At 46.2% G+C, this 27,175-nt stretch overlaps 3 protein-coding genes and 1 pseudogene across 4 annotated transcripts in view; 2 read left to right on the top strand and 2 right to left on the bottom strand.

Annotated features, from left to right (window-relative positions):
- The window catches only part of PRMT7 (protein arginine methyltransferase 7), a 44,847-nt gene extending 43,484 nt beyond the window's left edge, over positions 1-1,363 (bottom strand). The window contains exon 1 of the mRNA XM_021703394.1: positions 1,272-1,363. The gene's annotated coding sequence lies outside the window, so the exon portion shown is untranslated. The remainder of the gene's footprint in view (positions 1-1,271) is intronic.
- Positions 1,364-1,421: 58 nt separating this feature from the next.
- SLC7A6OS (solute carrier family 7 member 6 opposite strand) lies at positions 1,422-11,977 on the top strand. 2 transcript variants are annotated; one of them, XM_021703407.2, is made up of 5 exons: positions 1,422-1,643; positions 1,768-2,049; positions 8,477-8,680; positions 9,954-10,071; positions 11,217-11,977. In XM_021703407.2, the coding sequence occupies exons 1-5, from the start codon at positions 1,449-1,451 to the stop codon at positions 11,345-11,347; spliced, it is 930 nt and encodes a 309-aa protein (XP_021559082.1). In that variant the 5' UTR covers positions 1,422-1,448; the 3' UTR covers positions 11,348-11,977. The 2 variants fall into 2 exon arrangements, with proteins under 2 accessions (XP_021559082.1, XP_021559091.1); XM_021703416.2 differs by lacking the exon at positions 11,217-11,977 and adding an exon at positions 10,522-11,141.
- LOC110592431 lies at positions 4,152-4,861 on the top strand (annotated as a pseudogene).
- Positions 11,978-15,749: 3,772 nt separating the features above from the next.
- The window catches only part of SLC7A6 (solute carrier family 7 member 6), a 33,402-nt gene continuing 21,976 nt past the window's right edge, over positions 15,750-27,175 (bottom strand). Inside the window, exons 4-11 of the mRNA XM_021705737.2 lie at positions 25,715-25,840; positions 23,697-23,841; positions 22,916-23,039; positions 22,610-22,713; positions 18,821-18,917; positions 16,728-16,877; positions 16,433-16,616; positions 15,750-15,964 (exon numbers count right to left, since the gene is read on the bottom strand). Of these exons, the coding sequence (XP_021561412.1) occupies positions 15,870-15,964; positions 16,433-16,616; positions 16,728-16,877; positions 18,821-18,917; positions 22,610-22,713; positions 22,916-23,039; positions 23,697-23,841; positions 25,715-25,840 (1,025 nt within the window). The 3' untranslated portion in view covers positions 15,750-15,869. The remainder of the gene's footprint in view (positions 15,965-16,432; positions 16,617-16,727; positions 16,878-18,820; positions 18,918-22,609; positions 22,714-22,915; positions 23,040-23,696; positions 23,842-25,714; positions 25,841-27,175) is intronic.

The following is a 27,175-nucleotide window of genomic DNA, read 5'->3' as shown; positions in this document are numbered from 1 at the left end:
CTGGTTTCATATAAATGTAAATAAATGCTTGCAGGTGGGAAACATGTCCTGTAACCTCTCTGGGTGAGAACTACACATCTACAGAGAAATCCCCTCATTTATTATTACAACTTGTCTTCTCCCAAAAGGAGCCACACTCCAGATTCAAGAGATATTTTGACATCCCCCTCCTCATTCTCCAAAACCTGTCAACTCAAGTGATGGTTTATAAGGAGGGAATGGAAACCACCCTGCCAAGCCCCAAGTGGATTACCTGTCAGACTTCAGAGCAGGTATTTGGTTCATTCATTCAAAATTTTAGTAAAATTTACACAATGCCAAACACCGTATTTGGGACTGGAGGACTCCCATAAACAAAAAAAAGGAGATCTCTGTCCTCCAACACATTAGGTTTTCATGAGGGAGAGACTAAGGATAAACAATCCCAGATTGTATGGGTGCAAGAAAGGAAATATGCAGGATGCTATTAAAAAGAGTAACAAGGCTATGGAAAGACTGAGGAAGGTGGCATTTAAATTGAGACATGCAAGATTAGCCAGGTTAAAAGTTATGGAAGAGTAGTGCTTATGTTTCTGGAAACCTTAGCCCTACTTTTCCCCTACCCCTATTTTCCCTACGGGGGGAAAAATAACTAAGTGCATAAGCAAAAACTGACAAAAGCCTGAGTGACTGAAGCACTCTGAGCAGAGGTAAAATAGACTATACCGGTGGGCTTCTGCAAATCACACTGGGCCAAGCTGGGTTCGGAAAGATGTTTGGATTTTGTTCTACATGCACTGGGAGCCACTCAAGAGTTTTAAGCACAAAAATGTCCATGTCAGATGTACGCTTTTACAGGGCCGCTCTGGCTAACGTGTGGTGAATGGACCGGTTTCCAACTACTCAACACAGTGACTGGGAAAAGCGAGCCCATAAGCAGTTCCCTGAATCCGAGAAACGTGGCCCAGCTAGGGGTGCGATGCTTGGAGCTCTGTATGATTGCGGTTCGAGTCTCTGTCGCTGAGAGGAGGCGCCAAGTAGTATAATCCAGGTCCCCGTGGAGGTCACCGAACAGAACCGTATCCCAGTTCTCTTACCAGCCCAGGAGGGGCTCTCAGCCGCCCCATAAGGACTCTAGAAAGGTCCTCGAGAATCCGAAACAGACGGAAACCCTGGCGGCCCAAAACGCCCACGCCAGGTCCGTCAGCCCGAGACCTTGGGCTGAGAACTGAGGATGGCTGCACTCGGGACTCTACTGCGACCCCACCTTCCCAACCCGCCCAGGGCCTCACCCGCCGCAGAAACCGTTCCGTTCACTTCCGCCGCCGCCTCCACCTGGCCGCGGCTGGCGACAGGGAGCGGGACCTCCCAGCGCCCGCTGAGCGTGCCGGGAGCGAGGCCCGGAAGCGGAACTTGAAGGCTCTCCCGTCGCACCCCACGCGTTCCCACAGTGCTCCGCGACAGCCGCTATGGAGGCCGGCAGGGCTGCAGTGCTTCGCGTGAAGCGGAAGCGCAGCGCAGAGCCTGCCGAAGCCCTTGTCCTCTCTTGTAAACGCCTCCGGAGCGGCGCCGTCGAGTCGGCGACCCAAAAGACACCCCCCGAGGATCTGGAGAGAGGGCCAGAGAATAATGTCTTCCAATTGGTGGCCACCGTGCGCTCCCAGGTATTGGGCGGGATGGAGCCGGTGTTTGAAGGGGATCTTAGGGCACTGCCGGGACGAAATTGTATCCCTGACCCGTTGACGAACCTCCTGCTTACGCCGGCTTCCCTCCCCTACCACCTTCCAGGAGGAGCCAGTCCAGGCGCTCGTTCGAGCCGCCCTGCGCCCTTCCCGGGGCAGCCAGCAGCGTATCCGCCGCGATCTCCGCGCTTCGGCTCGGGAGATCCGGCAGGAGGGCCGCTACAGGGTGATCTCTGGCCGCCGGTCCTCGGGGATTCCCTCGGGTGGCCCAGAGTCCGAAGACGCACCGGGAAACCCAGAAGCCTCCGAGGACGCAGGTTTCCAGCTGTTCGACCTGGTCCACGAGGAAGGAGACCCAGAGGCCGTCGCCACCGCAGGCTCCTCCAAAGTGAGTACCCGCCCAGAGAGCACTGGGCTTCCCCGGACTGATAGTGCCAGGAGTCTGGGCGTTAAGTCAGCACATAGTTAAGAGGAGGTACACGGCTTCGCCTTACTGATGGATGATCTGTCAGCCCTGGTAACCTCGTTTTGCCGGTTAGGTTATTCATTCAACAAGTATTTACTGAGTGGCCACTATGTGCCAGGCATTGTTCTTAGGTTCTGTGGATATAGCTTTGAGGACTTAACACTCATTTTTTTTTTTTTAATATTTTATTTATTTACTTGACAGACAGTGAGAGAGGGAACACAAGCAGGGGGGTAGTGGGAGAGGGAGAAGCAGGTTTCCCGCCGAGCAGGGAGCCCGATGCGGGCCTCGATCGCAGGACCCTGGGATCATGACCTGAGCCGACTGAGCCACCCAGGCGCCCCGAGGACTTAACATTCAGGTAGAGGAGAGAAACAGTAAAGAAGTGAAATTCAATGTCAGATGGTGATAGGGGCTGTGTGTAGGGGAGGTGATGGCAGGGAAAGAGTTGTTCCATTTCAGAGAGGGTCTCAGAAAATGACATGAGAGTGAGAACTTGGAGGAGGTGAATGGCAAGGAACTGTGGATATCTTAAAGACAGTTTGGTGTGTTCAAGATCACTGTGCCCGGAGCCCAGTGAACTGAGGAGCTGGAGCCCAGTGAACGGAGGAAGAATAATAAGGAATTTGGGAGAGGATGCCTGCTAGACCCTGAAGGTACTTTTAAGGACATACTGCCTTTCACCCTGAGATGGGGAATTACTGGAGGTTTTTGAGCAAGGTAAAGATAGAACAGATGGAAAAACTCATCAAAGGGAGGTTAAAGGACTGGTCTTGGGTAGCAAATCAAATTTGAGGCAGATTGAAGTGTAGAGTGCAGGTCTTCTCACATTTAATCCAGTGTTTACGTTGTTACATTTACTAAATTTGTTTTGTACCTCAGTTCCAAAAAACAAACTCTACTACATGTATTAAGACTATAGAAATAGGGGTGCCTGGGTGGCTCAGTCGTTAAGCGTCTTTCTTCGGCTTGGGTCATGATCCCGGGGTCCTGGGATCGAGCCCCGCATTGGGCTCCCTGCTCGGCGGGAAGCCTGCTTCTCCCTCTCCTGCTCCCCCTGCTTGTGTTCCCTCTCTCGCTCTCTCTGTCAAATAAATAAAATCTTTAAAAAAAAAAAAAAAAAGACTATAGAAATAGAAAATTCTCAAGCTAAGGTTTGCCTCCTCTTGATAGCATTAAAAAAAAAAACTTCACTCTTCACTCCTTTTGATAGTTTTTGAAGTTTAAAAACTGAAATTTTAATTCAAAATTTATCAAGCAAAAAATATTTAATTGTGGTGCTAATATACTTGGATAACAATTTGGGCATGATGACTATAGCCACTTCTTTTACCAAAACTAATTGAAGACTGATTCATAAGTTACAAGTCAAATATCTTTTAAAAGTAAACCAGTGTTGAGTGGAATCAAATCTATCAAATAGCTCATTCAGTTTTATAACAAAAACTAGTATATAAACTGATGAAGGATGTGAACACAGATCTTTCTCAACAATGCAATACAAACTGTAAATACATCAAAAAGTGTTTGCTCATTGGGGCATCTGGGTGGCTTAGTTGGTTAAGTGGCTGCCTTAGGCTCAGGTCATGATCCTAGGGTCCTGGGATCAAGCCCCGCATCAGGCTCCCTGCTGAGCAGGGAGCCTGCTTCTCCCTCTCCCTCTGCCCCTCCTCCCTGCTTGTTTTCTCTCTCTTTCTCTTTCAAATAAATAAATAAAATTTTTTTTTTTTTAAGTGTTTGCACGGGGTGCCTGGGTGGCTCAGTCGTTAAGCGTCTGCCTTCGGCTCAGGTCATGATCCCAAAGTCCTGGGATCAAGCTCCACATCGGGCTTCCTGCTCCTCAGGAAGCCTGCTTCTCCCTCTCCCACTCCCCCTGCCTGTGTTCCCTCTCTTGCTGTGTCTCTCTCTGTCAAATAAATAAAATCTTTAAAAAAAAACAAAACGTTTTTGCATATGAAAGAGTGGGACATCTGGCTTGCTAGCAGTCACCTTCATTTGTCGTGCAATGGAAGAGCGATTTAAAAATGGGTAGCGTTGAGAAGGGCAAGAAGATTTTTGTTCAGAAGTGTGCCCAGTGCTATACTGTCGAAAAGAGAGGCAAGGCAAGCATAAGACTGGGCCAAATCTCTATGGTCTATTTGAGCAAAAGACAAGTCGCGCCCCTGGATTTTCTTTCTTTTTTTTTTTTTAAATATTTTATTTATTTATTTATTTATTAGAGAGCGAGCGAGAGAGAAAGAGCATGAGAGAGGAGAGGGTCAGAGGGAGAAGCAGGCTCCCCACTGAGCTGGGAGCCCGATGTGGGACTCGATCCCAGGACCCCGGGATCATGACCCGAGCTGAAGGCAGTTGCTTAACCAACTGAGCCACCCAGGCGCCCGATTTTCTTAAAAGGATGCCAACGACGTATCTGGGCACCTGGGTGGCTCAGTCGGTTGAGCGTCTGACTTCAGCTCAGGTCATGATCTTGGGGTCAGAGGATCCAGCTCTGCATTGGGCATGCTCAGCAGGGAGTCTGCTTGTCCTTCTGCCCCTCCCGCCTTGTGCAAGCTCTCTCACTCTCAAATAAGTAAAATAATAAATAGAACAAAGGCATCACCTGGGGCGAGGAGACACTGATGGAGTATTTGGATAAACCCAAGAAGTACATCCCTGGAACAAAAATTATCTTCGTGACATTAAGACAGGAGAAAGGGCAGACTTGATAGCTTATCTCAAAAAAGCTAAGGAGTAATAATTGGCCACCACTTTATTACAAAACAAAAATGTCTCATGTCTTTTTATGTGTACCATATTTAAACTGGTATCATACACCAGAATTCAGATTATGAATGGCTGATAGAGTATTTCTTTTGGACAGTCCTGATTTAAATAAGATTGGCTTGTGGTTAAATGAATAGGATCAGCTTTTTGAACTTTGATAGTAATTCTGGTTCAGCAAGTGCTGTCTTTGTTTTCTCCTTACAGAGATTTGATTATAGTAATGGTCAGCTTTTTTTTTTTTTTTTTTTTTTTTTTTGACAGAGAGAGACACAGCGAGAGAGGGAACACAAGCAGGGGGAGTGGGAGAGGGAGAAGCAGGCTCCCCGCAGAGCAGGGAGCCCGATGCGGGGCTCGATCCCAGGACCCCGGGATCATGACCTGAGCCGAAGGCAGTCGCTTAACCAGCTGAGCCACCCAGGTGCCCAGTAATGGTCAGCTTTTTAAAAAAATTTTATTTATTTACTTTTTAAGATTTTATTTATTTATTTGAGAGAGAGAATGAGAGATAGGGCATGAGAGAGGGGAGGGTCAGAGGAAGAAGCAGACCCCCTGCTGAGCAGGGAGCCCGATGCTCGATCCTGGGACTCCAGGATCATGACCTGAGCCGAAGGCAGTCGCTTAACCAACTGAGCCACCCAGGTGCCGTTTAATTTTATTTTTAAGTAATCTATACACCAAACATGGGGCTCAAACCCACAACCCAGAGATCAAGAGTCATATACTCCACTAACTGAGCCAGTCAGGCGCCCCAGTAATGTTCAGCTTTTCACAGAGTCGGTAAATGCCATCTCTAAACCTATAGATTGATTTTATATTTAGACTGATATAACTGGTTATATTAATATTTATGTAAATACTGAGGAAATCCCTTCACCGTCTCATAGAACAGCAAGACTCAGCTGTGTTTCAAGTTGTGTTTGTTAGCCTGTTAAAGGCAAGGGCTGAAGATAAGCTGGCAGTGTCCACTTTATCTTTTTGGTCTTAACTATGCCAAATCGGTTAAAATTCCCTGCATCTAAAATGTTGCCTTTTGCCTAATGAAAGGTATTTTAGTGTGGTTTATGTATAATATTAAATTAAGAATACTTAACACTTCTCACATTTTATAGATAATCTGTAAGGTCAGATGCTTTTAAAACTCATTGTGACAGGATATAGTAGCACACTTTGCTTGTGGATTCTTTAATAAGCCAAAATTAATTTTTTTTTTTTTTTTTTTTTTTTTCCAGAATTGTCTTTTATTTTTTATTTTATTATTATTTTTTTAAAAAGATTATTTATTTGACAGAGAGAGAGACAGCGAGAGAGGGAACACAAGCGGGGGGAGTGGGAGAGGGAGAAGCAGGCCTCCCTCTGAGCAGGGAGCCCGACATGGGGCTCGATTCCAGGACCCTAGGATCACGACCTGAGCTGAAGGCAGACGCTTAACGACTGAGCCACCCAGGCACCCCCAGAATTGTCTTTTAAGCAGCTATTCAAAAACAACTGTAGAATTAATCACAGATTTTAAAAAATGTTTGCCCTCAGTAATTATTTTTTTAAAAATGGATTTAAGCTGAAAGCAAATTTGGGGTTTTATGCATACTAGACTATCAGGGGAAAGGTTGTTGATAGCGCTGCTGGCAAGGCCATGATTAAAATGGTACATAAATGTAGTGCTTAAAATTGATGCAAGGCTTTTGGAAAATAGCATGGCTTTACGTATCAGGAATCCTAAAAATAGCTTGGGGCCTATTTTAAAACTACTTAAATTTATTTTTATTGTTTGGATTCCAAAGCCATCCAAACATCTAAAGAAATTTTAAAATAGTGACAGCATTTTTGCCACATTATATTTCTCATTTTTTTTAATTTTTTAATTTAAATTCAATTAATATATAATGTATTACTTGTTTCAGGGGTACAGGTCTGTGACTCACCAGTCCTGTATAATAGCCAGTGCTCATTACAACACATACCCTCCCCAATATCCGTCACCCAGTACATTTCTCATTAATTTGACGCCATTTAAATTTTAAGCAAATAAAGTACTATTTTAGAAGAAATCTTAAGTGAGAAAAGTTCCTTTTATTTTATCTAGTGATCTTACCCCCAGGCTTTATCCTAGAGAAATAATGCAGCAGAAGCAAACAGCTATGGGTGTGCCTGGGTGGCTCAGTTTGTTAAGCGGCTGCCTTCAACTAAAGTCATGATCCCAAGGTCCTGGGATCAAGTCCCACATTGGGCTCCCTGCTCAGGGGAGAGTCTGCTTCTCTGCTTCTCCCTCTGCCTGCCACTCCCCCCTGCTTGTGCACGCTCTCTTTCCTCTCTCTCTGTCAAATAAATAAATAAAATCTTTAAAAATATGTATTTAAAAAAAAGTAGGACATCATTGGGTGCCTGGGTGTCTCAGTTGAGTGTCCAACTCTTGGTTTTGGCTTAGGTCATGATCTCGGGGTTGTGGGATCAAGCGCCCCCCACTTGGGCTCCATGCTTGGAGGGGAGTCTGCTTGAGATTGTTCTTCTCCCTCTACCCCTCCCCTGCTCACGCATGCACTTGCTGGCTCTCAAATACATTTTTTTTTTAATTTTATTTATTTATTAGAGAGAGAGGGAGAAAACATAAGCAGGGGGAGCAGCAGAGGGAGTGGGAGAAGCATGCTCCCTGAGCAAGGATCCCAGGTGTGGGGCTCTATCCCAGGACCCTGGGATCATGACCTGAGCCGAAGGCAGCCTCCTAACTGGCTGAGCCACCCAGGTGCCCCTCAAATAAATCTTTTTTTTTTTTTTTTTTAAGATTTTATTTATTTGTTTGAGAGAGAGAGACACAGCGAGAGAAGGAACACAAGCAGGGGGAGTAGGAGAGGGAGAATCAGGCCTCCCACTGAGCAGGAAGCCCGATGCGGGGCTCAATCCCAGAACCCTGGGATCATGACCTGAGCTGAGGGCAGACAAATCTTTTAAAAAAGAAAAGGGACATCATTGTGGGCAACCAGGTGGGGGTAGTCATCAGAGTCCAGGAATCGCTTTTAGATCCCTATAGGAGGTCACACAAAATGCAGAGACATTTGGGGATCAGCCCAAGAAGTGCTGCTGTGGGCCTGCAGATCCCTAAGGGGAGATCTTCTCAGGCCAGTCTTTCCATATACTCTCTTATGTTGGTCAAGCACAAAAGAGCAGAAAACTATCTTAAGTCTATCTCAAAAGAAAAACTACATAATTATTTTAGAAATAAATTTTTTAATTTCATAGCTAATAGACCAGTAGGACATGGGGATAAGAATCTTGAATCTAGGGGTGCCTGGGTGGCTGAGTCACTAAGCGTCTGCCTTCAGCTCAGGTCATGATCCCAGGGTCCTGGGATCGAGCCCCGCATCGGGCTCCCTGCTCAGAGGGAAGCCTGCTTCTTCCTCTCCCACTCCCCCTGCTTGTGTTCCCTTGCTCGCTGTCTCTCTGTGTCAAATAAATAAATAAAATGTTAAAAAAAAAAAATCTTGAATCTAACATAGACAACTATAGAGATTTCCTTCACTCAAATCTTAAATTTCTCCTTTTGGAACATCCATGTTTTGGATCATGCATGTATCATCTCTTGATTTCTTTACAGACATCTGACCCGGATGTGATCCTCTGCAATTCCGTAGAGTTGATCCGTGAACGGCTGGCTCTGTCTGAGGATGGACCAAGAATCGGGCACCAGGAGGAGCAGAAGGATGACTATGTGTATGACATATACTACTTGGAGATGGCCACTCCAGGATGGATTGAGAACATCCTCTCTGTGCAGCCCTATTGCCAGGAGTGGGAGCTGGTAAGGGGACCCATTAGGATGAGAAGGGTATGAGGTAGCCTAAGCAGTTCTCTAGTCTGGGTGCTTTGCTTCCCTGTGTTCCACATTGCCTCCAGTGGGTTCAAGATTGTTCTTAGCTCTGGGCGCCTGGGTGGCTCAGTTGGTTAAGCGACTGCCTTCGGCTCAGGTCATGATCCTGGAGTCCCTGGATCGAGTCCCGCATGGGGCTCCCTGCTCGGCAGGGAGCCTGCTTCTGCCTCTGACCCTCCCCCCTCTCATGTGCTCTCTCTCTCTCTCTCATTCTGTCTCAAATAAATAAAATCTTTAAAAAAAAAAAAAAAAAAAAAGATTGTTCTTAGCTCTTCTTGTCCTTGTTTAAATGGTAAAATTTATTCTAAATGCCTTCTAGGAACCTGGGTTTAGTGCAGGGAATTTTGGGAATGACAGGTACACTGAATTTTTGCTCTTAATAGTTCTTTTACAAGGTTTGCAACATCATTTTTATCATTTATTAACACCTACTTTCAGGGGAAAACATATGGGGGCTTATAATAAAGACAAAATAAACCAGAAATTCTTAACATGAATAGGAATAAAAGCTTTTTTTTTTTAAACTGGATCTTAAAGGGGGGAGACCTTGGATTAAGAAAGCTAACATCCTGATATTTTTTTTTTTAAAGCAATCTCTACACCCAATGTGGGGCTTGAACTCATAACCCTGAGTTCAAGAGTTGCAGCTCTATTGACTGAGCCAGCAAAGCACCCCTTAACGTCATTATTTTTAAAACAAATTCTAAAGTGAGGAGCGGCACCTTATCCCATACCTGCATTGCAACCATAGTCTCACAGTCAGGCACCCACCTTGGATCATTGCATAGCCCCTCTCCCTGCGCCCCTTACACTTAGATTTTGGTTCTGGTTTTTGGCATCACCCATAATCCATATAATCTCTCTCCCACCTGGCTGTCCTTCAAGTTTAAAGATCAGTGCCAACACTTACTCAGAGGTCTCTCTCCTCCCCACCTTGGTGTGTTCCCTTCTGGAGTTCATCCTATCCCACCGGGAATGTGATGGCTGGAGCTAGACTCTGAGTGAGAAGTAGGGCTGCTGTCTCTACCTTGTAGCCCAAGGTTACTACAGCCCCTTGTGCAGCATACTCAGACCAGCTCCTAGGCTGCCTCTTTTCCACACAGTGCTCTTAAGTGATTTTTCCAAGTTGGTCTGCTAATAGCTTCCCCCACAGCACAGCCTTAGAGGTTTTGACTTATACTCATGTTTGTGTTGAGATGTGCAGGTGAATGATGACCAGCAACCAGAAGATATTTATGAAGATGATGATGATGAGAACAGTGAGAATAACTGGCGCAATGAGTATCCAGAGGAGGAGAACACTGATGGAGATGAGTCCAGAGGTACATGGGTGGCAGCCTTGGATGGGAAGGAACTAATGGGATCCAAGACTGAGGTGTGAGCATGGTTAACAAGTACATCTTAACTGGCTTTCCTTCTCTGCCATTGAACTCCCAACAGCTCAACCACAAGCTATTAGAGCTATAGGAGCCCCAAGAACTAGTGTTTCCAGGGGAAGCCTAGGTTCAAATCCTTAGTTCTTTTTTTTTTTTTTAAGAGTATTTTTTTTTTTTAAAGATTTTATTTATTTATTTGATAGATAGAGATAGCGAGAGCAGAACACAAGCAGGAGGAGTGGGAGAGGGAGAAGCAGGCCTCCCGCTGAGCAGGGAGCCCGATGCGGGGCTCGATCCCAGGACCTGGGATCATGACCTGAGCTGAAGGCAGACGCTTAACAACTGAGCCACCCAGGCGCCCCTCAAATCCTTAGTTCTGTCATTTCCTATCTGTAGGTCTTGGGGAAGTTACTTCACCTCATGGAGCCTCATCCTCTCTCCAGAAAACAGGAGAATATTGCACTAACTTCAGTGGTTGGGATTAAGAGAAACATCTTAGGTCAGTGTCTCTTCTCCTGCTTCAGTCAAGAAGGTATTGAAGAGGTTTGCCAGTTGGAGCAGAGCTAGGATTTTGACAGATCAGTTATCTAACTTCTCAAGAAGTTGCTTTGTTTACAATGTTTTGAGAAAGATGCAACACAGACATGGTACCTGGGGGAAAGAGGAAGGAAAGATACTCTGGTGACACAGATCCTTCAAGGATTATGTTCTTTGTGCCAACAAAAAGAATTTCTCGGTGTCTGTTAATGGAGGGACAGTTAATTAAACTGTGACTATTCTGTTGGGGAAGTACTGATATGTTAAAAGGATAGGGGCAGACGTGAAATTATGTTTACAGTATGACTACAACTATAATAACAAAAAGAAATCCTATCCTTAGGGGAGAAATGAAAAAATACTCCCAGTGTTGTTGAGGGATTTGGTTTAGGTAGTACAAACAGGCTTGCTTTTTTTTTTCCCCCTAAATTCTCTTTACTGAGCTAGTATTGTAGAAGGGAGAACAACAACAAAAAAACACAGACCTTCCTGAGATGGGAAACGATTATCATGGTCACCTAGAAACTCAGAGCCCATTCCTGTTATCATTCTAGGCTCTGATGAATACGACAGCCTCAGCGAAGAGGAAAGAGGCAACGGCCCACCACAGATGTGGAGCAAATACCCTTTGGATGTGCAGAAGGAGTTTGGCTATGACAGCCCCCATGACCTGGATTCAGACTGATGATCCAGTGGTATCTATGAAGTTCAGTCATGTGCCCTGAGGGCTCTGGCTGCAGCTTCAGCCATCCTGGTAACATCCCTGGGTTTTCTAGCTTAACACGAAAGGAAAAAGCATGTCCAGCAGCACCATCCTACCAGTGAAAACGTGTGCTAAAGGACTGTGTCTTTTCAATAACAGTAGGGCCCCTTTGCCTCAATCAAAAGTGACTCTACAGTCTGGGGGAAAAAATGCCATAAAAGTGAAGCTTCCTGGCCTGGGGATTTTCCCATTCTCCTGTGCTAAAGCCAGTAAGTGGAAGAGAAACTTCTGTTTCCTTAGCACTAAGCTTTAGCTTTCCCATACCACCAGGCCACTGCCTCCACTAAAAGCCTGTTTCTTTTGATAGACGGAATCTAGAAGGGCTACATTGGGTCCCTTATAGCAACACCGACGGGATAGTGGTGGCTGTTAGAGAGGGAAGTAGAATCTGCCTGAGCTCTGAGAGGTTTTAAGTTAATAGCTGTCTCCACCGCCCTGCTTCCTGACTCTGATAATGGTTGTAAAGACTACTGTCTTCCTTTGTTCCAGGGAGAACAGGATGTATGAATGTGATACTCTGTGTTTAGTAAAAATTAAAGGGAGCAAGAAAATTCCTTGAAAACCTTTTTTTTTTTTTTTTTTTTTTTAAGATTTATTGAGAGAACACGAGCATGAGGAAGGGGCAGAGGGAGAGGGAGAGAACGATCCTCAAGCAGACTCTGCATGGAGCACAAAGCCCAATGGGGGGAGGGGGAATTCCAGGACCCCAAAACATGACCTGAGCCGAAATCAAGAGTCGGCCACCTAACTGACTGAGCCACCCAGGTGCCCCTACTTAAAAACCTTTTAAATCTGAGTATCTTTTTTTTTTAAATTTATTAGGAGAAGCAGGCTCCCCACTGACCAGGGAGCCTGACACAGGGCTCAATCCCAGGACCCTGGGATCGTGACCTGAGCCGAAAGCAGACGCTTAACTGACTGAGCCACCCAGGTGCCCAGATCGCAATGTCTTTTTTTTTTTTTTTTTTAAGATTTTATTTATTTGAGAGAGAGAGAGCATGAGAGGGGGGAGGGTCAAAAGGAGAAGCAGGCTCCCTGCTGAGCAGGGAGCCCAATGTGGGACCCAGTGCCGGCACTCCAGGATCATGACCTGAGCCGAAGGCAGTTGCTTAACCAACCGAACCACCCAGGCATCCCCAGATCTCAATGTCTATACATATGTTTTCCCACTGTACACACTCTCTCCCATCCCTACCCTCCACCAAAGATGGGGGGGGGGTGTTAGTGAGACAGAAGTTTCAGGATTGACCTTAGACACTTAAGGACTTCGGGCAAGTGAGGAAAAGGAAAACATAAACGTAGCTTTCCAATGAGAAAGGTCAACTATTCACAGCACTCACCAAAAACAGTGACCAATTCTGTTACCAAAACTTAGATTCCTTGTAAGGAAACCCTGACCCTACTTCTTTCCATACCACAAATATCTTAACTCTGAGTTGGCATTTATTCTTCTAATGTAACACTGTCCCACAGAACTTTGTGCAAAGATGGATATGTTTAGTAGTAGCCACTAGCCACATGTGGCTCAGCTCTAGAAATATGATTAGTGCGCCTGAGGAATCAGATTTTTTATTTTATTTTAATTAGCTACCTGTGGCTAGTAGTTACTATACTGGACAGCACAGGTCTAGGAAAACAATACACAAAATCACAGAATCTTTGGTTCAAAATGTGCCTTCTTGGCATGTGGCACAGACTCACTATCAGTACACAGGGATAGGTGGTCTTCCCACATCTTTTAAGATTTCATATCTTTTTCCATCCTGCCTCCACCCATTCTTTCTTTCTGTATTCATTTTGTAGGTCTTCACCTACATTAGTTCCTATCCACATGTTAAACCTGCCTAAGTGGTTAAATTCTGTATGTTCACATCCTCAGGCTCTTGCAGTTAGAAAACCAATGAAACTATCCTAGTTATGCACAAAGGTACAATTCAGAGTTGCAACAGGCAGCAATTTATATGTCTATAATACTAGTCACCTTAGTCTTCTGTAGGCATAGAAACAAAGGATTAAAAACCACTCCATGCCATTATAATGTGCTCACTGCTGTTCATGTACTCGTTAAAGTTTGCCAACATTAAGGGCTGACAACCTCACATACTGTACCTACTGCAAAAGGGATTAGCACACCAGGAGAAGGATTGAAGGAGACGAACAACAAAGACCTTGCAGAAATTTAATTCCACCATGAAGCTTGAGTGCTGTAGGGAGTCTCTGGCTTCCCTCCCACAGAAGGGTTCCTGGGTGAAGTCTGTATCCAGCACAGAGCGGAAGAATGCGGTTGCCATCCAGTAATGAGAGGAGGATGACATGGCTCACTAAGCTTGTCCTGGGGCACGTAGGGTGTGAGGCCCGTGCTTCTCCCAGGAGCCACTGGGGGGCAGCAAGTTCCTGGGATTAGCTGGTCATTTACTTTAATGGAGAAAGCTGAAACCTGGGTCAAGGATCCTTAAGACAAACACACTCTGCTTAAAGGATTAGCTCCAGAGGATCCCTGGGATAGGTGCCATCTTGGCTCAGACAGGAGTCATGTTTACATACTCCAGGCAAGTGAGAGACTCCCTATTGCCAGGAAGGAATTTGCTGTGCAAATCCCCAACCCGTGACAGTAGGAATGTCCCCTCATTTTCTCATCCATGCATGCCCTGAACCGAAGGCAGCTGTGATCATGCTCCCCTAAATTGTCTTTATTGAACAGGTATGGCCAAGGTTACTCCCCTGGCCATTTGATGGAAAACAATGTTCAGAAAGGGAGATTGCCTCATAGTTCTTATCTTTACCATTGACCAGTTCTAAAACGAAAGGATAAGAAGTCCAGGCATGGGGTTAGCCAAGTTAGCAGGTTCCTCTGGACCCAGGATGACAGTAGGGAGTCTCTGGATTCCCTCCCACAGAAGGGTTCCTGGGTGAAGTCTGGACAGTTGTACAGTCCACTGCAACCATGGCTGCCCACGAGGGAACATCGATTAGGCCTGACCTGGATGCTAAAGCACACCCTGGAGCACCAGAATTAGTTGCTTCCAAACATGCAGTCTGCTGAGGAGCCAGATTGAGGTTGAAGCAGCTTTGTCCCCCAAAGTCTTCTCTGACCTCCAAAGGGAGAAATAGAAGTCCACACAAGTACCAAGCTCTTCCTGAGACTGCAGGCCCACCAGACCTCCAGCAAAGGGAGGCAGACAGGACAGGAATGCACTATCCTGATGATCCACACCAAGACAGTTCAGAGTGTAAACAAAGCCTAGTGTCAAGGACAGAAGAGGAGGATGCAGTCTGGTGTGAGGTTTTCGGAAAAGGGAAATGACCACTTCTAGCACCAAGGTGGGCTTGGCGGGGTCTGCACAGCAGTTACTCACACCAGCCCTGACAGAAACAAGCTATTTGGTGGCTTGAGTCCATGAGATGTTCTCTAAGCCATTGAATGGCTGAGAGAATCCAGGTAATCCACTTGAATTCTAAAATAGTTTATGTCCTAAAGTTCAAACCAGAAACCAGAGATTTACCTTCTATCATCTAGAATAAGGACCTGAGGTCTCAAGTAAAATAAGGGATTATCTTTCAGAATAGCAGTATTATCAGACTTCTGACTCATGAATTTGTTGATTCGTCTTTGCTGATTTGAGCCAGGTGCTTATAATCTGTGACCTACTAACTAAAGTGTAACCAATATATGAGTAAAAAAAAAAATCTTTAAAGTCTGCAGCTAAGACTCAACAGAAGATTGTGCGTAAAACCAAGCAAAAAAAATCTGTGATCAGAGGCTGACCCACACCACCACGCAGAGACACCTCTAAGGGCAGAAGGACTTGGTTGGGGGTACTTTTGAGTTTTTAAACACAATCAGCTTATTGCATCCTGTAGATGAATGAACACCAGTGCTCTGCTAGAATTGGTGTACTGGATTAAATATCAATAAATAATGAAATACAACTGTCTTCCCAGGGAAAGATTCTGAGTCAGAGGAAGAAATGGTAGCATTTCAGGCCTCTAGAGTCAGTGCTTGGACCTGATCAGAGGGAACCTTCCCATAAAGCAGCCCCTTTGTAGAGGCTCCTGATGCAAACCTCAAATAACAAATTCAGAACCACCAGCCACATCTATTAACCTAGCAATCCCTCTTCCCCCAGTGCAGTTCGCCAAGTGTTTGGTAAGCTGTACCTACTCACCAGGAATAAAACTAAACAATTATTCCCCTGACCAAGCCCTCCCCACCACCACCCTCTATAAAGTTCCCGCCTTCAGGCTTGCCTCAGACCCTGAGTCTTCTCCCATAGCTTACCAATGAGAGTGACCATCAGAGCAGGCCATCAGCTCTGAGCCCCCCTTATACAATGTGGGCCACCAAACTCCTTTAGAACAAGAGGGGTGGGCCTGCAGTCTTGTCATCTGGACTTTGGTGGCTGTGGTTGGCCTTCCAGGCCTCAAGGGACATCACCTCTGGCCTCTAGTCCGTTTTCCTCTCAACATTTTTTTCTTCAGTTACATCAAGCTCAGTCAGGACGCAAAAGCAAAGCTGCTGGGTGACTTTGGTGACAGCAGCTAAATGAAAATAGAGAACAGAATTCAGCAAGCTGACAGCTACAACCTCAATATGAACACCCCAAAGTTGATTAAAGCAGATCTGTGGCTCCTTCCCACCTGTCCCCTGGGTGTCCTGCACCAGGCTTTGCCTCTTACCACCAGCAAGCATCACTGTCCTTCATTCTGTGCCCAACCAGAAAGTAATGCATGACTCCTCGTCTTCCCACATGGATTGCACTTTTAAAAGCGAGTGTTTTAACCCAAAAATAGGACTCTAAAGTTAGAACTAAAGTGCTCATGTCAAGATCAAAAGGGAAGAAGTCATGTGGAGCAACCAGGTCTCATGGTCTCTAGCACATCACTAGTATAGGGGAAGCTGTTAGCTACCACTCCCACCTCTGCATGCATCTGCGTACACACACACACACATCTGCATGCATCTGCGTACACACACACACACACTGAATAACGGGCAAAAAAGCTCACCCAGGACATTTCGAATAAGGACTGGCCTCTGGGACTCAGGCAAGTAAACACCCACAAAGTAGACAGGAATCCCAGAGAGGGCAATCCCGATGCCAATGAGGGAATTGATGGTGTCACCGTATAGAGGCACAATCACCAGGAACAAGGAGCATATGCAGAACACGATGGGAAAAAACAGGCTCAGCTGAAATGAAGGGAGGTGAGATATTAGGTAAAGTGCTATGGGGGAACAGGGTTTAGAGAAGTCACCGTGGGGAGATGGCCCATCCCTCCTAGTCTGTCCAGAGTCACTGACCTTGAGAGGCCGGGGTCGCTCAGGCTCCTTCCAGCGAAGATAGAGCTGTCCAGCAACAGACAGGCCCACAAAGAACCAATAGCTGAAGCTGAAGTAGTTGATGAGCAGGAAAACATCTTCCACAGTGAGGTAGATGAGTGTCATGGTACACTGGAAGGGGACGGGATGGAAGGAGCAGTGGGCACTGTTACCATCAGGCCACCATAGGAGACTCCAACCACCCAGCAATCAGCACCAGATCTGCCGCTCACCACTGATTTAGCTTACCAGGTTACCTCCAGTTCTTTCCATTGATCCCTTGGCATCAGATAGGTCTAATCTCCGTATTAACCTTCAAGGTGGCATCTCTCCCTCTTCTGTTGGGGGCCCTTCCCACACACAATGCCTCCCTTCTTTTTGCAAGCACTTTAGTAACAAGCCAGACTCCCTTCCCTTTTTTTTTTTTTAAAGATTTTATTTATTTGAGAGAGACAGCGATAGCAGGAACACAAGCAGGGGGAGTGGGAGAGGGAGAAGCAGGCTTCCTGCCAAGCAGGGACCCCAGGATCATGACCTGAGCCAAAGGCAGACACCTAATGACTGAGCCACCCAGGCGCCCTCCCTTCCCCTTCTGATGGCAGAGAGTGAGGCCCTCCTCACTTTGATGCACCAACCTCAATATGAATCACCTTCCCCTCTGGATACCATTACTCCTGAGTCTCAACTACCTGGCATACAAACGGAGTAAATGCCTCCAGAACCATCTCACTGTCCTGGGGTCTTAGAAATGCAGATTGACAAAATGGATCTATACCCCTGATAAGAAGGTATGACAGAATTTGCCCTCTAGAACAAAAGAGTCCTAGAAGACAGAAGTCAGGGACTAGAGTCCTGTGACATGGTCAGATTTACTTAAACTTCAAGAATATGGAGTTCCCCCACCTAATCTTTTCCCCAGATTATCAACAAAGGGTTTAAAACAAAAAGGGCCCATTCTGGGGAAAGAAGGGGGACTGTATTGGGAAAACTGGGGTAGAAGATGATTAAAAGACAAGATGTCAGATCTTCCCTAAATTTATAAATTCAATGCTATCCCAATCAATATACTGAGAGGATTTTTGTTATTTTGACAAAATATAAGTTCATAATGATAAACACAAACGAGATAATTGCCAGGATAATTCCAGGGGTAAGAAGAAACTAAAGAAGTATCCTTAATCCCTCTTTAGATTGCAGAAATTCAGTATAAAGCTAAATAATGAAGCTTGATACTAATGGTGAGGAAGGGTTGAGCTGATGATAACTATTTAAGGGGTATATAATTGTACTTGGCACATAGGAAGCACCATCTAATATATATAAATCTATGATATCCAGGGGCACCTGGCTGGCTCCTCAGTGGAGCATGTGACTCTTGATATCAGGGTTGTGAGTTCAAGCCCCATGTTGGGTGGAGAGATAACTTAAAAACAAAATCTTTAAAAAAATAAATCTATAAAGTCTACAATATGAAAAGAAGTCCCTAGGTAGTTGGTATACAACTGGCCTGGCTCTTCTAAATATGATTTAATTAAAGTTAAAAAAAAAAAAAAGCAGAGGCACCTGGCTGGCTCAGTCAGTGGAACATGGGACTCTTAATAACAGGGTCATGAGTTCAAGCCCACATTGGGCGTGGAGCCTACTTTAAAAAAATTTAGGAGTGCCTGGGTGGCTCCATCAGTTTCGCATCCAACTCTTGATTTTGCCTGTCATGATCTTAGGGACGTGAGATCGAGCCCTGCATCAGGCTCTGCACTCAGTGCAGGGTCTGCTTGGGATTCTCTCTCCCACTGCCCCTCTCCCTCCCCCCTGCTCACACTCTCTAAATAAATAAATAGAATAAACAAATAAATACATAAAATCTTTCAAAAAATGAAAATAAATCTCACAAACTTATTTTTATATTCTTTTGTACAATTTGCCTTCTCTCCTATAACTGTTTTATATTTTTTTAAAATCTAAGAAAAAAGAAGAAACTCTGAGAGGCTTGGGAAATATCTTAAGCTAGTATACCTCCCACCCATAGTCGTCTCATAAAGTACTACAATTCTCCACACTCCCCCAGCAGAGCTTACATTGAACAGTAAAGCAGGGATGGGTGTAAAACGCTCAATGTGGATCATGGACAGAACATCCGGGAGGTGGCCCTCACGGGAGCCCACGAAGAACAACCTAGAAGGATAAGAAGTGTGTCAGGATGATCCTTTCACTTGGCCATATAGCCCCACTCCTCACTTGACAAACTAGGCTCAGAGCTCCAGAAAAACAGGAGGCAGTCTCTCAGGAGTATCCCATTTTCTCGATGCATGCCCAACCCCCACCCTCACCCCTCAACTTTTACCCATAGATGTCTCCAACCTCCAACCATGGGTACTTCACGTTATCCAGGAATGCCCTACCCCTCTGTTGGCCATGGACACCCCCAAGCCCCTCAGGTATGAAACCCACCATCAACCAATGGATGCCTCACCCTGCCATCACTCACTGCCACCCCAATTCATTCCATCAGGGGTACTCCCACTCTACCACCCCACAGATTTCATACTTAACACAATGGCTTTTTAAAGAAGGGCAGCCAGCCTTCTGTTGTGCTCTCTATATATCTTCCCTGAGTTCCTGACACATGATACGCCAGGACAAGCCTGGGGCTCAGAGACAACCCAGGGTTCCTCTCTGTTCCTAAAGAGCCCTACTGTTTGAGAAACAGAGCAAGAGAGAAATAAACTGCCAGCCAGGGTAGTCAGCATCATCATGGAGCACAAAGCACTCACCAGGCTTGGGGGTGGGCTGGGGGAACAGAAAACTTCACAAGAGATGACCACATCTGGGCTGTGAAGAACTGGAGTTTGCCAGAAGGTGAGCAGATGGGTGGGAAACAGCGTAGGCAAAGGCAAAAGAGGCTTGAAGGGGTGAAAGAAGGTGGCTTCCTTGAGGTTGGTACTAGAATGCCTACAGTCCCAGGTTAAGGTGTGTGAGGAAACAGCTGGGAAGAACCTGCACATGAGGCCATGCTATGGAGTCTGAATGAACACTGAGAGCCTGCTGTGGCTCTGAAGTAAAGGCCTGACAGGATTTGACACAGAGACTCTGTGGCATCATGGAGGCCAACTAAAGCAGGGAGAGGCTAGGGTATAGGGAGAAGGCCAGATAAAGTAATCCGTGGGGTGCCTGGGTAGCATAGTCAGTTAAGCCTCCAACTCTTGATTTGGGCTCAGGTCATGATCTCAGGGTCATGGGATCGAGCCCTGCGTCATGCTCGTGCTCAGCGCAGAGTCTGCTTGTGACTCTCTCCCTCTGCCCCTCCCCCCACCTCCCAAATAAATAAATAAATCAAAAAAAAAGTAATCTATGATAACTGTCCTATAAGAGAGGAGGCCTGAATGAGGGTAGACACCCTGGCTGAAGAGAAAACAAGACAGATGTGACCACCTCAATCAAATTTGGTGATCCTTTGCATTTGAGTGTGTATATATGTGTGTGTGCATGCATGTACATTTTTGAGCTGGGAGAAGAGGATGAACACCAAGGGAAAAATAAAGAGGCCAAGCAAGGAGACTCGACAGCACATAATAACACAACTAAAGACAAAGCACAAGTGGAGTGCACTGAGATACTTGTGAGCCATCCAGATGGAGCCACATTAGTTGATGATAGCATCTGGAAAGGTCGTAGGGCAAGATGGTGGGAGTTGGCTCACACAGGTTAATAATCTGTACTGGGCAGAGAAGAAATATGGTAGAGGAGATGCTGGAAGGGGATAATGTGCAGGCACAGCAAAAGTGTCTAGTACAAAGCCAAAAACAACTACATAGGTAATAAAAGAAAAAGTGAGAAGTTAACCCAGAAACAATTGTACATTACCTCCACATCACTGCATTCCACTTATATGCTGGTCCAGACTCTTACTCTCTGAATCCCCTATCCCCACCCCCATCCTGTCAATGCCACAACCCAGCTGAGTGAGCTTAAAATGTACCTACTGTGTTAAGTATTTTAAGAAGATTGACAGAGCCATTTGGAATGTCTTGGGCATTGATAAGGGTAAGGCTATGGGAAACACCATCTTTGGGTAGGGTAACTTGTTAAGAGTCACATCCAGTGCAACCCTGGCCATACCAGATTGAAGTAAGGGAAGATACCACGCTGTTTTCCAAGAATTTGATCTATTACTCTGGTTACCCTAGGGAGGCCCCAAGTACATGGACTGTGGTGTCAAAACCAGTAAGAAAAACAAATAGGACAGGGGCGCCTGGGTGGCTCAGTCATTAAGTGTCTGCCTTCGGCTCAGGTCATGATCCCAGGGTCCTGGGATCGAGCCCCACATCGGGCTCCCTGCTCAGCAGGAAGCCTGCTTCGCTTCTCCCTCTCCCACTCCCCTTGCTTGTGTTCCCTCTCTCTCTGTGTTTCTCTCTGTCAAATAAATAAATAAAATCTTTTTTTTTTTTTTTAAGATTTATTTATTTTTTGAGAGAGCGAGAATGAGAGAGAGTACATGAGAGGGGGGAGGGTCAGAGGGAGAAGCAGGCTCCTCGCCGAGCAGGGAGCCTGATGCGGGACTCGATCCAGGGACTCCAGGATCATGACCTGAGCCGAAGGCAGTCGCTTAACCGACTGAGCCACCCAGGCACCCCATAAATAAAATCTTTAAAAAAAAAAAAGTTCCCTTTAAAAAAATAAAAGAAAAATAGGACAAAAATTATTTCTTTTATTAATTCATCCTCTTACCTGTTCATGTAGAAAATAGTTACTGAATGCCTATTACACTCCCAGCCCTGGGGACAGCAACATTTATATGGTGAGTGAAAGAGAAATCAGGAAAGAAGCCTTCCTCTCAAATATCAGAGTGTTAGAGTCACAGGAATAGTTTCAGAAGCAGAGGGCGGTAAGCATCACTTGCTTCAGGGGTCCAGTAGGATAAGGACTACCAGCAGGCTAAGAAGGAGATCACAGGTACACTTAATAAGAATGTTTTTTAGGGGCGCCCGGGTGGCTCAGTTGGTTAAGCGACTGCCTTCGGCTCAGGTCATGCTGGAGTCCCAGGATCGAGTCCCACATCAGGCTCCCTGCTCGGCGGGGAGTCTGCTTCTCCCTCTGACCCTCCCCCCCCTCATGCTCTCTCTCTCTCTCTAATAAATAAAATCTTTAAAAAAAAAGAATATTTTTTAGGTAGTAGAAGTCAAAGTATAATGGCTAGAAAATGAGTGGCAGTTAAAATGGAGACCATTCCCTCAAGAAGTGTGTCCAGAAAGGAAGAAGGGAGATGAGAAAAGCTGTTTTGTGACTTCACTGAGCAGAGATGAGAGAAGCTTGTGCAGAGCTGGCTCTTACTGAAATCCACCAAAGAGAGGGGCCAAGTGACAAAGCCATGTGCTAAGAAGAGGGGTAGTGCTGGGACCCTGAAACCAGGTAGCAGAGTCAGCCTGGAAAAGCAGAACTGCTCCTTTCTCTGAAACAACAGGAAGGACAAATGCTCTTATAGAGAAGTCCCTAGAAAGAGAGGAGAACAGAGCCTGCCTGTCAGCTTCGGTGGTTTCTGTGAAGTGAGGGGCAGAGTCCCCTGTGCCAATACCTGGTACACGGCAAGTGATCACTAATAATCTTCTCTACTCCAAGCTATAACCTTCCTCCCCTCTACCTCTCACCAATCTGTCATCGCCTCAGATGGAAGTATGAGCTTCAAGCATACAAATGTCTGCACAAAGGCCAGCTGATGCATGCACACAAGTGTACACACACACACACACACACACACACACCCTGTACATCTAAGAGAAAGAAGGGAAAGAAGGGCTCTTATGGGCTCACCTGGAGCCTCAGAAGATTAAATACTGTAGTCTGTTATTGGTAAAGCAGAAACACATTACCTTGATGAGGCAAAGATAGATGCATTGAGGCCCCCAAAGCAGGACAGGGCAACAGCAATGGGAATGGTCCAGCTGAACATGCCAAATGTCTGGTCAGCAAATGTCTAGGGACAGAGCACAGAAGTCCCTCAGCACAGGACAGGGTTCCATAAGCCACCTGTACCTACGCTGTCAGGACAAACACCGTCACTGCCGAGCAGCCCGCCCTCTAGCCTGGACCCATCATCTCACCCTGCAGCGCCGGCAGGGCTTAGAGAGAGACTGAGCCCTTCAGTATTATAAGATGATGAGCAAATCGGGACTCACCACAGCCACGGCATCACTGTCAAGGACATCTGAAATGCTCAGCACTGTGTAATAGGCCACATTGGTCAGGATGTAGATGAGCGTCACAATTGGCATAGAAATCCCAATGGCCAGGGGCAAATTTCTGTCAGGACAAGTAAGATAGGACTACCTAGAATCAACTCTCTTTGGAGTCAAAGTTCACCCAGGGATTTTTCTGAAATTTAACAGTTCCCTGGCTCTAAGTCTTTGAGGCAGGCTCCTCTTTCCCACATGGTCTAGGGGGATTATGAATCCCATGCTCTTTTCTGCTGAGAAACAGAGAGAAAGAGAGACCGACCCTTCTCTGTGAAAATAGCTGGGGCTCAATATTTGATCCTTGCCACAAGAGAACCAATGGGTCCCACGGAAGGAGGAGCAGTGTCCTCCAGGGACTAGAGGCCAGGCTGGGAACCTGACTGCCCAGAATAAGCTTCTGGCTCCCCAGCCTTCAGTGTCAGCACCAGAGCACAAGGTTCTAACACCTTAGCCCGAGCTGGGTCAGCTACTGCCCACTGGAGGATCTCTCCGCGAGCAAGGACCTGGGGGATCCTCCAGTGTAACCTGAGGGTGAGGAGCAAGGGGCTTTCCCACCTTCACTCATTCCCAACCTAGCCCCTAATCTCTCTGAGCTAGAGGAGGAGGAGTAGGGAGAGGAAGAAGGGATGAGAGAAAGAGAAAGGGGACGGAAGAGGGCAAGTGTACCCACTATCAACAGGAGTTCCAGCCAAGTTGGGGACTGAGAGTGTGATCCCACCGTTACCTTTCTGGGTTTTTGATTTCTTCTGTTACAAAATTAAGGGTGTCCCAACCTGAGTAAGAGAAGAGGGCAGAGTAGAGGGCGAGAGAGAGGTCTCCCATGTCCCAGGAGGAACCCTCAAAGGCGTCCTGAAAGTGCTCAGAGTGTCCTGTGGGGGCAAAAGCAGGCAGGGGAAGGGGTTCAGTGAAAAGGAAGAAGAAGAAGGAGGAGGGGAGAGATGGAAGGTATAAGGAGAAGAACAGGGAGAGGCAGTAAGAAAAAGGAAGCGAAGATGGGGAAAAAGAGAGGAGGGTCAAGAAAAGAAGGGAAAAGCAAGCAGGCAGAGAGAAGAAAAAAAACATAATTTAACATCAAAAGAACAACCACCAGCTCTCCCTGTACTTTATCACCCCAACCATTCCCTCAAGAAAGTGCATATTCCTCTAGCAAACTATGCAATCTCAGAAAAACAAAGGCATTCCTGGCTGCTTTCTGAAGTGATAACACCTTTTCCAGAAAAGCTCTAATGAATTTCTAAGTGACCTCACAGGAGGCCAGAGCTCTTCTTCCTATTTTTAGAAAGAACCCTGTTTCATATAAAGGAGGCATTTTTAATTAACAATTAGGCCTTCCTGTGGAACTGTCTCTTGTGGCCAAAACCACCGCACAATTTGGTCAAATAGTTTTCTCATTCTCATGAGAAAATTCTGTTGCTCTACTTGCACAGAGGCTGCAGTTGCATGTGGCAGGAAATCCCAGGCTATGTAAGAACTGGGGTCTTCTCTCTCCCTAGGCCCGGGGTAGGCCTGAGCCACTTCCACCCTTAGAGAGCCAGCCTAGGTACCTGTCATTCTCTTCAGAGGCCTCTGGAGACCACACACTTAAAAGCCAAGGGAGCAGCACCTGCCTGCCCAGGAGAGACCTTCTGGACACACTGGAGGTTTTTAACAAGATCCAGATTTATAAGGAAGCCTGCCATCACCCCCTGCAAAAAGCAGACCTATTCCTTCAATGTGTCAAAAAGGGCTGGGTATGCAGCAAGAGAAGGGAAAATAGAGGTTTTCATGCCCCAGGTGCGTCAGTCATCATACATAGCAATTAGGCACAGATCTTGATAGAAGGATAACTCAGCTACCCTCGTTGACCCCAAGATGTTCCTAAGACTCAAGGACATCGAGGTGGCTGGCTGTACTAACTTGGCACGTGTTCACAAAGGTACTGGACCAGCTGCCAAGGCACTTAAAAACAGAGCTTTCTGAACTCCAAAACCATTTTGTGTTTAATCCAATCAATCTGAGATGGGGGTCTCAGCTCTCCCTGGTAAATGTAAACATGGCTGAGTTTAGTGTCAGGCAATCTAGAGAACGACTGAGATCTCCTTGGCCAAAGATACCTCAAGACTTCCCTAAGAGCTCAGGAGACCTTGTCTATCCTCACTGCCAGTCTACTCCGGTTCAGGAATGAAAAGCTTTCTAAAGCCAACATGCAGGAAAGTCAGTGCCAACTTCATACCATTTTACTATTTTGCTGAGAGCTGACTTTGAGACCGAATGTTAAATAAAAGCAAATCCAGATGAAAAATAAAGGCTGCAAAATAACCACTCATTTCTATACTCCATCTACCCCACATACACACCTACCCACTCCTCTCAAGGACAGCCAGGTTTTCCTATTCACTGCCTGGCAGTCACAGACCAAAAACAGGGCCAAGCAGGGCTCACTCTATCCCCATCAGTTACATTTATGATCCAATTACACAAGATCCAGGTTTTAAAAACTCCTGGGCTCCCAGCTGCCTTCTTGCAATGTTCCCAGCTTCCACACAGGGAAAGCAGCCCTGAGGGAGTGACTGACTCATGTTCAGCTGGCCAAGCCAGCCTGGCCCAAGAAGCCCAGGAATAGATGTCTTGCTCTCACTGACAGTCTACAATATACACAGAAAGAGCTAATCAGTAAAGCCAAGATTCCCCATGTCCTCCTTAGGAAATCTAGGCTAACTCCCAGAGTCATCCACCCTCCTTCCCAGCCCAGGCCCATCTTACCCTGGCACAGTTTAACGAGGCCCATGACAATGATGGCAATGAGCGCTAGGACCTTGGCATAAGTGAACGTGTCCTGAACACGTGTGCCCCACTTGACATAAGCACAGTTCACAAATGTCAGCAGACCTAGAAGGAAAAACATAAAGTCACCGGCAGGCTTAAGCTGAGGGCACAGTGATCCAATCTCTTCTTATAGAGAACATCGCTTCTGCCCTATCTGCCTAAAGCAAAGGGGCCAATGGACCAATCAGAGCCCGAAGAACAGGCAATGGAGGGACATCCACCATCTGCCCATCACTGTTAACAAGTAAAGATACAAAGGCATACATTAACACATTCATAAATTCTGACAGCCAGAATCATTTTTTTGGAAATTGCCCCCAGGCCCAGGAATAATGATAATGGACTTCACCCACTCTTTCCCGCTCAGACTCCCAACGTTCCAAACCATCCAAGGCACAAAACATTCCCATGGCTACAAGAGAGGCCCATCAATAAATGAGGTGAATTTGAATGCAGGTGGCAAGTCATCTAGGAATTACAGAGACAATGTTTTGTATGTAAGTACCTGACAATTTCACATACATCCTTTCAATTAATTCTCACAAACCCAAAATATAGACATTCCTATTCTTGTTTTATAGATGAGGAAACTGTGGCTGAGAGAGGCCAACCATCATTCCTCAGCTTGTAAGGACCTCTCCCAACCCCCTCTCCATTTCTATCCAAACTTCCCAATTCTCAGTGAGGTCCATGAGAAGCAAGCTTGTTTGGGCATTCCCCAGGCTCCTGTCTGCACTGCTGGCTTTATTTCCAGTTCCTGTAGATCTCAGTGTTATCTGGGCCCTCTGCTGAGGGTCCCAGCACCTTACCCCCGCTAAACAGGGACTGCTCTGACCCACCAGGAGGACACAGAATACAAGGGGCACCACAGTGACACTGCTAAGTACTGCCCCAAGCCTCCAAAAATAGAACTTTTATGTGAACCTCAAACATTATTACAAAATCTTTTGGGCTCATCCTCTAAGCCACCTCTATCTACTCCTACACCATTTACTGGTGCCATATACATTCTTAAAAGAGGGGCGCCTGAGTGGCTCAGTTGGTTGGGCGGCTGCCTTCTGCTCGGGTCGTGATCCCGGGGTCCTGGGATCGGGTCCCATGTCGGGCTCCCCGCTCGGCGAGGAACCTGCTTCTCCCTCTGTCTCCTGGCTTGTGCTCTCACTTTCTCTCTGTATATTAAAAAAAAAAAAAGAAATGTTCTTTCCTCCTCGTGCTGCCACAGCCAACAGCAACTCCCACTTTCGAGGTCTAGCTCGGTCACCACTTCCTCTGTAAAACCTTCCCCAAATATACCAGCCAGCTGCTCACTGAGCTGTCTCTCCCTGAACCCTGTAACAGTCCCACTTCACAGCACAGATTAGTATCTATGCTATACTCATGTGGACACCTGGCTCAAGG

Source organism: Neomonachus schauinslandi, chromosome 16, assembly GCF_002201575.2.
Source record: "Neomonachus schauinslandi chromosome 16, ASM220157v2, whole genome shotgun sequence".
Lineage (NCBI taxonomy): Eukaryota > Metazoa > Chordata > Mammalia > Carnivora > Phocidae > Neomonachus > Neomonachus schauinslandi.
Note: the sequence above shows the minus strand (reverse complement) of the source record. Positions and strands in the feature narration are given on the sequence as shown.